This window comes from Athene cunicularia (genome assembly GCF_003259725.1).
Source record: "Athene cunicularia isolate RWA chromosome 12 unlocalized genomic scaffold, athCun1 chr12_part1, whole genome shotgun sequence".
NCBI classification, from domain to species: domain Eukaryota; kingdom Metazoa; phylum Chordata; class Aves; order Strigiformes; family Strigidae; genus Athene; species Athene cunicularia.
In genome coordinates, this window is record NW_020799116.1 from 2,035,470 (window position 1) to 2,047,307 (window position 11,838).

General features: G+C 53.2%; 1 protein-coding gene across 1 annotated transcript; it reads left to right on the forward strand.

The window, feature by feature from the left end:
• Positions 1-513: 513 nt before the first annotated feature.
• CHST13 (carbohydrate sulfotransferase 13) lies at positions 514-7,547 on the forward strand. Its single transcript, XM_026857748.1, has 2 exons — positions 514-795; positions 4,349-7,547. The coding sequence occupies exons 1-2, from the start codon at positions 730-732 to the stop codon at positions 5,192-5,194; spliced, it is 912 nt and encodes a 303-aa protein (XP_026713549.1). The 5' UTR covers positions 514-729; the 3' UTR covers positions 5,195-7,547.
• Positions 7,548-11,838: the final 4,291 nt, after the last annotated feature.

Consider the following 11,838-nt stretch of genomic DNA (forward strand, 5'->3'; position numbering starts at 1 on the left):
GCCACGTTTGTGGCTGGCCAGGCCCAGCCTTGGGTTTGGTGCTGCTGGAAATAGAGCTCTGAAATCAAACCAGGCAATCCGTGGCAAGGAAGGGGCGAGGACTTTCTGGGTGGCTGTCTTCAGCTTCAGACACTCAAGGAGATGTTGGTTGTTTAGAAGAAAAAAAAAAAAAGGCAAATAAAATGACTTATCAGTCAGACGCAGCATAGCTATTAATTTGTCTATTAATGACCGTGTCTCTGAGCCTGGAAATGCAAACTCCGAGCCCGTGGGGGCTCAGCACAGAGCTGCTGGCGTTGGATCTGCCCCTTCCCCTTATCTCTGCCAAGCACAGGCGCTGTCTCACCGCTGACGGGGCCGCGGCGATGCTGGTGGGGTCCTGTCACCTCCTGGATCGTTCCCTCGCCAACGCAGCGGCACCTCCCAAGCGCACATGGATCAAACTGTTCCCGGTTGCTCTTGAAATTGTAACAAGCTGTTACCTTTATTTATGGTCTTTTATTTGTTTAAAGGTTGGGTCTGGACCTTCTGAACTGCAAGGGCAGGTTTTGTTCAAGAGGGAGGGACAAGTATTGCTTGAGCACCTTCTCCCACAGCCAGAGGGATTTGTCTCTTCTTGGGGATGTTGCCTCATCCCAACTTGGGCATCTCCAGAGAGGATGAGGGAAGTGGCCCCTCCCAACTCCTCTGATTTTTCTCACTCCTTTTCCAGCTGCAGAAGACGGGGTTATGAGATCCACCTGGCAGGGGAAGGGCAGTCGCAGCCCACTCCAGGCCCTGTATGAGAGTGACCAGGTAAGGGGACAGGGAGATGGGTGGGGGGTGAAGAGGGAGTGGACCCCTTCTTCCACCCCTCTGGTGTGCAGGGCACTGCACTGTCTCCAACCCTGTGCCTGAACCTCTAGTCATGTCCAAAAAAACACGCTGCTTTGGGGAGTAATTGTTGATAAAAGCCTGCTTATGGCCCTTGCTGGGGCAAATGGTTTCATCACCGGTGGGCTGTGGGCCATCACAGTGGGGAAGGAGCATCATTGCTGCACTTTCTGGGCTGAGTGAGAGATGCTTTTATGTTGGGCGCTCTGTAGATACACACACACATGCGTATGCATATATATATACACAATATATACCAGCATAGAGCTGGACCCAACCATGAGGAGTTTATAATCCTGGGCCATCTCAGTCCTCTCTGTCACCGCTCCCCTCCGGGTGGGTTTAGTGAGTCCCTCCCTGTGTAAGGCCCTGCTACAGGACACGCCACAGGCCAGCTCAGGGCAGAGAGCACTTGCCCTCGGCCACTGAGTGGGAGCTTGGAGGTTTGTGCCTGAAGCTGTGAAAGGTGTGTTTTTTCCCTTCTGCTGCATTTCCCCCCTGGGTGGGCCGTTTGCCCCCATGCAACCAGCCTTGTCTTTTTGCAGAGGGATCCTCGCCCACAACTTCCCCGCAGGAAGCGCTGCAGGAAACCACCCTCCCGGCACTGCAACGGGCCGGGCCACGGCCACATGCCCCAGCCACCAAAAGTGCTCCGCACCTCCCCATGTCCCTGGGGCCACCATCCTCCGTGGCCGGCAGGGAGCAGAGGGACTGGTGGTCCCTGCAGCTGGCTGCCGTCCCCAGTGCCGCAGCCAGATCTCCTTCCCGTTCCTGTCGCTGTCTAGGTTGATGCTTTTCTGTCTATAAGCAGCCACATGACATTTGTTCTGGGAAAAACAGCAAGCGTGGACTTCCCTGGCCACCACGCCGCAAACCCGAAGGCTGCTGGCACGCCGTGGTGTTACTTCCTTAAAAGCAATAGTTAATTTCTCTGGCTTTTAAAAAAGAAGGAAATGAAGGGAGCAATTTTGCTCTGAAATAACTGCAAGACAGGCACTTATTGCAGTGGGCGGCTGTTGAAAAGCAGTCACATTTATCTGTTGCCATGCCTGCAGACACTGTCTGTCTGTCTGTCTCTCTGGTCTGATAGTTTTGAATTACGCAAGTGGAGGGAAAAACACCTGAAAAAAAAAAAAAAAGAAAAAAAGCACATGGTTAAAATGCAGCGCTTTTTTTCTTTTTTTTATTTTTTCAAGCGCTTGCAAAAAGCGTTGCCAGTTTTAAAAGGTGATGGGGAGCCCCCAAAGAACTGAAATTACTACTGAAAGGCTTAGCTGTGTTGCAGGGAGGTGTAGCATGAGAATGCCTCTTCAGCTGTGATCGTCACCACCCAATGTGCTCTTTTTCATATAAGCAATGTCAAAGTCATCTTTTGCTGGCAGTTCCAAGTCTGTTGACCTGCATTTCCTCCACCTGAGTATTTCTCCTTATCATCTCCTTCTTGGAAGGAGCAGCAATGGGATGCTTTCTCCTGCCCATGCAGGTTCCTGGAGAAAGTGGTCACTAAAGTGACCTGGACAAAGTTATTCCTTTTGTGAAAATGAATCACAGAATCGTCTGGATTGGAAAAGCCCTTGCAGCTCCTCCAGCCCAACCATGACCCTCACCCTGACCCTTCCCAACTCCCCCAGATCCCTCAGCGCTGGCTCAGCCCGACTCTTCAACCCCTCCAGGGATCCCGGGGACTCCCCCCTGCCCTGGGCAGCCCATTCCAACGCCCAACAGCCCCTTCTGCACAGAAATCCTTCCTCAGAGCCAGCCTGACCCTGCCCTGGGCAGCTTGAGGCCATTCCCTCGGGGCCTGGCGCTGGCTCCTTGGCTCCAGAGACTCATCCCCCCTCTCTGCCCCCTCCTGGCAGGGAGTTGCCGAGGGCCAGGAGGTCTCCCCTCAGCCTCCTCTTCTCCAGACTGAACCCCCCCAGTTCCCCCAGCCGCTCCCCAGCAGACCTGTGCTCCAAAGTGATGAGACACGAGATCCAAAAGAGTCTTGAATGTGGTTCATGCCTTGCAGGAGGAGCTGTTTGCCCAAATGTTAGTGCTCCTCTGAATGTTGGATCATCCACAGGATGGGCAGTTTGTGTCAGGATCCCAACTCACGGCAGGAGCTTTACAAAGCCCCATCTCCACAACGCTGCCTCTCCCAAAACCCCTGATGCTCCCCAGGGAGAGGCAAGGGTGCACCTGAAGCTTGGTAAAGGATGTCCTTTGGCCTGCCTCAGCGATGCCACCTGTCAGCAGCAGGGATGTAGGGACCAAGGGAGGTGGCCTGCCCTTGCCCTTTGTCTTGACATTACCACATCTCTGCCAGCTGCAGAGGCATTAACCGTGGTGCCGCGGGGTGCCAGCAGGACTGTCTTCACGACCACAAAGTGGAAACCACCGTCATGACATGGAGGTTCCCAGCAATGACCCTGGGTTCGAATGCGAAACCTCCCAACCCTCGTGAGCAAACTGGGCAGTGAGTGGGCAGGAGGAGGAGGAGGGGACCTTCCTCTTCTGAGTTCCTGGAAATAATTTCCTTCTGCAGTTCTTTTACTGACATTTTGGAATTTATGATGAAAACCATGACAGGAAAGGTCATGTCCTCAAATCTGGAGGAGGGGGGGGATTTCAGCTGGGGCAGGAATTGGGGGGTTCTTGGCTCCTGGGAAGCCAATGCAGCAGCTGCCAGGCCTCAATGCAGGAGTCAGAAGGGATAAAGGACCATATGTGGATGCCTCATCCCTGTAGACAAAGGAGGCTGGGACCAGAGCTGAGGCACTGGTCTGGCCTGTGTGAAAAGTGTCCCTCGGGAGAAGAAACCCAGACCTCTCAGGAAGGGCCCCACCACCGCCTCCAGCAGCATCTTGCTCCTCTCCATCATGCCCTGCCACCCCACTTCACCTCCAGCTCCCCATCTGCTCCCCAGGGGTCAGCTGTCACCACTAAAAGACCATTTTTCCCCCCCCCGGGTCACTTTGCCTTTCCTTGGCAGCACACCCCCACCCGTTCCCTCATGCGTGCCCACACCCGTGTGCCACGTTTCTGCTCTCCCCATCGCAGCCGGGCAGGAGCCAGCAAAGGGGCTCTGCTGTTTCTCCTGGAGGGGTCGGGCCATGTGTGCCCCTCTGGGCTCATGCATGCTCCCTGGGCTCGTGCGTGCCCCCCTGGGCTCATATAAGGGAGAGCTTTAGCTCAGTGTGGGGGGGGTGCTGTTACAAACGTTCAGTTGTTGACTCTGCACCACCTGTTCTTCCCTCACCCCCTTTGACTTGTCCTCCCATCCAGCTCCGCATCACATTTCATTCCTTTTTTTGACCCCAGCAGGCACAAGGATTAAATGCACCAAAGCAAGTTGTGTTCAGAGCCAGCGCTGTCCCCAGAAATCTCACTTGGGTGACTACCAAACCTAGGAAAGGGGAGGGGATTGGGCTGAGTGTTGTGTGTAGGGCAAGCTAGTGACCATCTCTTTTTTTTTTTTTTTTCCTCCCCCCAGTTTGAGCAGTCATCACTGCAGGCAGTTCACCAGCAGAGACGGGAGCTGTTGAGTAACATCTGCAACCGTTACACCCGCAAGCGGCGTCTCCTGCGGCCGGATGACTTGCGGCACTTGGTGGTGGATGACACCCATGGGCTGCTCTACTGCTACGTGCCCAAGGTGGCCTGCACTAACTGGAAGCGGGTGATGATGGTCCTGACGGGGCAAGGCAAGTACCAGGACCCACTGGAAATCCCCGCCAACGAGGCCCATGTCTCCTCCAACCTGCGCACCCTCTCTGAGTACAGCATCCCCGAGATCAACCACCGCCTGCGCAGCTACCTCAAGTTCATCTTCGTGCGGGAGCCCTTCGAGCGGCTGGTCTCGGCGTACCGCAACAAGTTCACCCGCAGCTACAACACGGCCTTCCACAAGCGCTACGGGACCAAGATCATCCGGCGGCACCGGCAGGAGCCCAGCGACAAGGCCCTGGAGCGCGGGGACGACGTGCGCTTTGAGGAGTTTGTCTACTACCTGCTGGATCCCCGGACGCAGCGGGAGGAGCCCTTCAACGAGCACTGGGAGCGGGTGCACTCGCTCTGCCACCCCTGCATCGTCCACTACGATGTGGTGGGCAAATACGAGACCTTGGCCGAAGATGCCAACTACATCCTGCAGCTGGTTGGGGCCGACGCGAGCGTCAAGTTCCCATCTTCATCCAAGACCACCAGGACAACAGATGACATGACGGCTCAGTTCTTCCAGGACATTAGCCCTTTCTACCAAAGGAGACTCTTTAATTTATACAAAATGGACTACTTGCTCTTCAATTACTCCATCCCCTCCTACCTCCGCATCCGATGAGGCAGGGGCTGGGGGGAGAGGTGAGGGAGAGCTGGGTAACTCTCATCTTGCCGCAATTCCTCTCCTCCCACCCTGTGCTCATCTCTCAGTTGACTCCTCCCCCGTGCCCTCGCCATTAGGGTCTGTTCCACAACCTGATGCCTTGTTCACGCATGGTCTGGAGGGAGGACACCTCTCAAAACACCGGGGCTGGAGCTTTTCCTTCCCTTTCCCTCCACCCTTCAACATCTCCAGGGGATGGTGGTGGGACCAGACACTGCTGGGTGGGAGGGCTTGTCTTGGCTGGGGACTTTCTTTTCACTAAGAGACTCCTGTGTAGATCCAAGTTGTGGGAAGGCTCTTTTTTTGGGCAGGATCCCTTCAGGTCTTTCTCCTCCTTACTGGGCTGTTTGGGGTGGACATGGCGTCTTGGGGGCCAGGGTGGAGTGTGTCAGAGACTTGCATAGAACCAGAAATAAAGCAATAATTTAATGTAAGTTTTCCCTTTTGTTGAAAATTGCTCCCACCTTTTCTTTCCGCCGTTTTCTCCTCCGTCCTCCCGCGGTGTCCCCCATTGCTGGGGAAGGCAGTGGTGTGCTACTGTGACTACATATTTCTGCCTTGATAAAGCCTGGAGGGCTTTTTCGTTCCTTTCATTCCACGTGCCCTCGGCTGGGATGCAAAATACTCCAAAGAGAAAGAAAGGAGCAGGTTTGCAGCAGGTATGGGCTGATAGAGACACGGCGCTTTCTCCTGAACTGCAGCAGCGGAGCACTCAGTGCCGGTGTGCGTGTGTGTCTCTGGGTTTCTGGTCAAATCCAATAAATCCAGGCCCCACACCTCCTGTTTTTTTAGGAGCAGGTGGTAAGTGTTTTGCAAAGCCATACGTACAGCTGGGGGGGCAAGGGGTCTGCTCATGCTCACATCGCAGTGTCCTGCCCATGGACCTGCTGGCTTCTTGTCCCCTGGCACTGTGGGCTCCTGCTTGGGGTGGCCACATTGCCCCCGGGGGATGGAGAAGGTTGCTGGGACAGGTTTGAGTTATAAAGTGCTCCAGGGGGCTGGGATGGGGGGGATGGTTCTGGTCGTGAAAAGGTGGCGCTGGGCTGCGAAGGACAGAGAAGAAGAATGTGTGTCTGTGTGTGTGTCTGTCTCTGTGTGTCTGTCTGTGTGTAAAAATTGAGAATAAAAATGGGGACAGAGACACCTAGAGGAAGATTCCCCTTTGCCTGGCTGGCTTTGGACAATTCATTCCTTGACGAAAAAAAGGGGGAGGAGGGCGCAAAACACAAAAGAAAATGACAAACCCAGTCCTAGGATTTTAAATTAAAACCAGTCGAAGGAGCTGTATTTCTTTAAAACCATATTTCAGTCTTTCCTCTTTTCTGTTCAGCTTTGAGTCAGTGGCTGCCTTTGTAAATAAACACGTTGGTAATAGAATTTGCTGTGGAGTGTGTCTGCTGGCTCGGCTGCAAGCACTTGACTTATTAGTGCAATACAATGGGAGGTTTTATAAAACCCCAGTGCTCTCAGGCTCTTTTAAAAAATAATGTTTTCATCTAAAAGCTTTCAGCTGTTTTATCTTAACCTCTTTCCTCTCTGCCTCTCATTGGCATCTATACGCTGACACTCCCTCCTTGGTTGCTCAGTTTGGAGATGAGGTTTAGCAAAGCAATGAAAACGAACAGTAAATAAAATTGCTGGTGATCCTGGCAGTCTGACTGATTCTCCCAATCTGGACTGGAGATCTCATGAAAACGGCCTTTCTTGTGCTATCTTAGTATCTCCCCGTCTAGCTGAAACTCAAAGCACAAAACCAGATGATATGATGAAACAAATTTCATCCGCAGCGTTCGGGCTTGGAGTGCATTCCTCCTGCTTTCTCAGGAGTCTCGCGTTCCCTGCTTCACGCTGCCTCTGCCTGGAAAAAAATCATTGTTCAAGTCACCACAAGCTCTTTTCATTGCTTTTGGTCATGAATCATAATTTGGGGTCAGATTCAGAGTCACAAATGGATGGATTTTTGGATGGATTTCTTTAACACTGATCCCTGCAGGTGGTTTTCAAGCTGATGGCACAGACAGAGCATGGCAAGGACAGACACACAGACTCTGTCCCCGTGGTGCTGCCTGTGGGTGCTGAGGCGATACTGGGCTGGCTGGGAGCCTTTTGGGGCTCTTTCTGGTGTGAAAGCAAGGGAAGGGCTGACCCATCGCCCCAGACAGCACCAAAGCCACGCAAGTGGGGAGCAAATGCAGCCCCCAGGCCTCAGCCATGGGCTGCAAAGGGCAATAAATACCCTGCTGAGACTTGGCTTGTGCCAGGGCCATGCATCTATGTGGAAATACCCACCTTCGAGCTTTTTCTTAAAAAACCCAAACACCCAACCAACATCCACAAACCAACCCATTTAGGTCATACCCTTGGCTTTCCCCCTGCCCAAATACCACTTCCCAAAGCAAAACCTGCCCATGCAAACAGAAAATGGCCATTTTGTATTGCTGAAACAACCACTTCAGCCCGGGCTGGAGCTTTCTGGGCCCTGGAAACGTTTGGGGGTTTGGGTTTTTTTTTCAGCCGGGGCTAGGGGGGGGCTCCAGGACCGAGGGAGCTGAGGGGCAGCCCCGACCCTCCCGGCAGGCGACCCCCTTTCCCCCCAGCTCGAACCGAAAAACGCTGCAGGACTGGAACAAAACGGAGTTACGAGGACACCGTGTGACTGGTGATCCCAACTACAAGCATCTTAATTTCCTGCATGATTTCGGGTGCTGGGAACAGTTTCTCTGAGGGGCTCCTCGTTTTTCGTGATTTTTTTTAGCCGTTTCACTGCATCCCTTTTCTTGCTAGAGGAGAAAATATCAAGGTAGTCTAGGTCACCTTTAAAGTGTAATTGCATTTGGTTTTCTCCTCTGTTTGGGACTGGAAATGTGGCAGCACCTGATGGGCACAAAGCACAAGGAGATGCCCGGGGGTTTTCCCCCAAGAGCACGGAGCAGGGCATCATCCCCACAGCCCTGCCTGAGCACCCCGCTGTGAGTGGGGAGTGTTTCTAGGAGGAAAACAGTGATCTGGTGATGAAGGGCACAAATGCACTGCTGGGATCCCAAGCGGGGCCAAACTGCAGCCCTGCAGGTGTATCTGGTCGGTGGCGATGGGGCTTTGGTGTGTCTGGCCTGTGGGGCTACATACTGTGTGCCGAGCTGCCTTTTGGCCAAGGTCTGATGGCAAAGGGAGGTGAAGACTCTTCTCAAGCAACCAGTGAAGTGAAGACAGGACCAACCATCCCACCAGGAATGAGCTCAGCCACTGTCACCTGGAGAAAGAGCAAAGGGATAAATGCAGGGGCAGCAGGACTTCTTTTGGTGCCCTTAAATACAAACCATACAGTGCTAAAAAAAACCAAACCCAACCAACCAACCAACTTGTATTTCTGCAGGGAAGTGAACCTCTGCCCAGGCTGGAGTCCTCAGTAGCACTTTGGCTGCCATGGGTGGGGGCAGGAGAACCCAGGGTGGCCAAGGGAAAGCCGCTGCAGTCAATGCTGCCAAGGTCACCCCAGCTCAGCAGCGGGAACCCGAAGGCGAACAGAAAAATCTGAGTTAGACGGCTCAGCCTCAGGCAAGGAATAACCTCACAAACTCTGTTTAAACCCTCCCTTCTCCGACCTCCCCATTAAAAATAAAGAAACAGAACATGGCTGTTGCCCTATTCAGCAGCGTTCAGACTTCAGAGTCACCGAGTGCCCGTGACATGCAGCCGACCTGGGGTGGGTGCAGCACAGGCAAGCTCAGCCCAGGGCTTGGGGGCAAGTGCCCACCCTGCCAGGCTGGCCCTGGGGCTTGGTGGGAGGCTTGGGAGCTGCTGGGGAGTGTCAGAGCACCGGAGAGGAAAAAAGGAAGTAAGAACAGCCTCACTTTGGTATGTTCACGTGTGCACACATACACAGTGTAAATAACGATTGTATGATAACGTAGAATAGAATCATTGCAAATAACTGAAATATTTATAGGTGACAATAACATGCATTAGATGTAATGTGTATAAAGTATGTATTACAAGAATAATTAAAGGAGCATTTATGATTACATATTGTATGTTGAGTGATTATATTTGTATAGTTTGCAATCACAGAATCCCAGAATCATCTGGGTTGGAAAAGCCCTCGCAGCTCCTCCAGCCCAACCATGACCCTCCCCCTGACCGTTCCCAACTCCCCCAGACCCCTCAGCACTGGCTCAGCCCGACTCTTCAACCCCTCCAGGGATCCCGGGGACTCCCCCCTGCCCTGGGCAGCCCATTCCAACGCCCAACAGCCCCTTCTGCACAGAAATCCTTCCTCAGAGCCAGCCTGACCCTGCCCTGGGCAGCTTGAGGCCATTCCCTCGGGGCCTGGCGCTGGGGCCTTGGCTCCAGAGACTCATCCCCCCTCTCTGCCCCCTCCTGGCAGGGAGTTGCCGAGGGCCAGGAGGTCTCCCCTCAGCCTCCTCTTCTCCAGACTGAACCCCCCCAGTTCCCCCAGCCGCTCCCCAGCAGACCTGTGCTCCAGACCCTGCCCCAGCTCCGTTGCCCTTCTCTGGCCACGCTCGAGTCATTCAATGGCCTTTTTGGGGTGAGGGGCCCAGAACTGAACCCAGGAATCGAGGTGTGACCTCACCAGTGCCAAGTTCGGGGGTAAGATCCCTCCCCTGTCCCTGCTGGCCACACTATTGCTGATCTGGTTTATGCCTACGTGTGCATGTGTGCACATCATATCGATTACAGAAACACACACATACCCCAGCGTCGCCACAGTCCGACAGGGCTCAGCAGTTAACGGCGAGACAGCCCCTTCCTCCTAGTGCTGCCAAGAGCTCTGCTGGCTCCAGCCTTCGGAGCGTGGCGGGCACTTTGCCTGGGCTGTGGGTACTTCACGCTGCGGAGCTGCTGGCCCCATCGCTGGTGGCCCATGTGAAGCTGCTGAGTTTTTCCTTTCAGTGGAACAAAACAGAGCTTCAGTGATAGGGAGGTTTCCTTCCAGAGCTTGCTGTGCACCACAGATTGGGTTGTTTACCAGCTGGAGGATTAAATAGACTTGCATTGAAGGGAAAAAAAAAATTTAAAAAAATGTAAGTGTTTTCAAGTATGTCTTGGAAGTGGTGTTCCGCTTGAAGGACAGACTTACTTGTGTTTGCTAGCTGGCACTTCACTTGTCCCTAGTAAGGAGTTGCATCTTGCAAAAAGTAGGGTTTCTGGAAAAATACTGTATTAGGATGGAGGCAGTGAGTGGAAGTTGGCAGCGGGGAGGAAAATAACTGCTTTGACTATCCCTGAAAACAGCCCCCTACTCCCACCTCTCTCTACGGTTGGTGACAGCCCCTTCCCTGCCTGCAAAGAGAAACCCTTGTGCAATCGGGAATGAGGGATCCCCTGAGCAACCTTCCACTCCCCGAGGCGGCTGGGATCTCCCCCAGGTCCCAGCTGCCATCCCAGCACCCCAACATGCCCAAACTCCTGTGCCCTTCCTTGCCCCCATCCCACAGCACTATGAACCCAAGATTTAATTTATTTGGGGACAACTAGTGGCTGACCTCAGGACTGAGTCTAAACCTCGCAGCCAACACAGTGTGAAGGAAAACTAAGGGAGATTTAAAGTAAAAAAATAAAATCATTTCTGGTTTTTCTCTGCCTCCCACTACAAACTGGATAAACTGGCTGATGGCTGCATGGGTCTTGGAGAATCCAGCCCAACGGTGATTTTTTATTTATTTATTTCTGCTTTATTCAAAACTAGGCAGTCTCATTCTTCTGCTGATACTCCACATTTGCTTTATTTCCCCCCAGAGAGAAAAAAGACAAGCCTTCCACTGAAACCTCATGCCATGTGATGGCCAAATGGACAGATTGGCAGCCAAGGACTAAAGACCAGCAAGAAAGGAGCTCTCTTCTCCCACCTCTTCCTTTTTAAGGAAGTTGCTTATTTAGGAGCTGTGAGGAATAAATACAAATAAAAGTCCTTGTCAGCTCAAATGGAGGTGCTGGTGACTGGTAGGGCGGCTACAACCCCGTGAAAAGTTGGGCACAGTAAGGACACAGCAGCGGAGAAGCCGGGCCCACTGCTGGCTCAGATTAAAGACTGAAATCCCCCTGAGACAGTCACACCCTAACCGGGCTCTGCGACCCACACAGGTTTGCTCTGAAGCCATGTGAATTTTGTGAGGGAAAAGGGAGGAAAGCAACCCCCTCCCCAAATCTCCTCCCCAACAAAATCACGCCAGTAGAACAGCACGGGGAGCATAAAAGCAGGTAGGGCTCACTCTGATGTACTGAAAGCTCTTGAAAGCTGAGGATCCACAGGCATATAAACACCAAATCTTTGCTTTTAAGGGGAGGGAAGGGAGATAATGCCTGGACAAGTCTGGGGCTTTGGGGGCTGCGCTCAGTGCCAGCGAGGCCCCCGGTGCCAGGGGGAGGGACACGGAAGGGCTGGGGGTGATTTTTGGAGGAGCAGGTTCAGATGGAGTTACTGCAACGCTGATCCAAGCCCTGCTCCAGGGTTACATATAACCTTTGTTAGCAAAGGCCCTTTCTCGTTTGCACAAGGAAAGAAAGAAAAGGAGGAAAGAGTAAACAGGCCGAACAGCCAAATAACTAGCCTTTAGCTGCCCTTAAAAAAAAGGGGGGTGGGG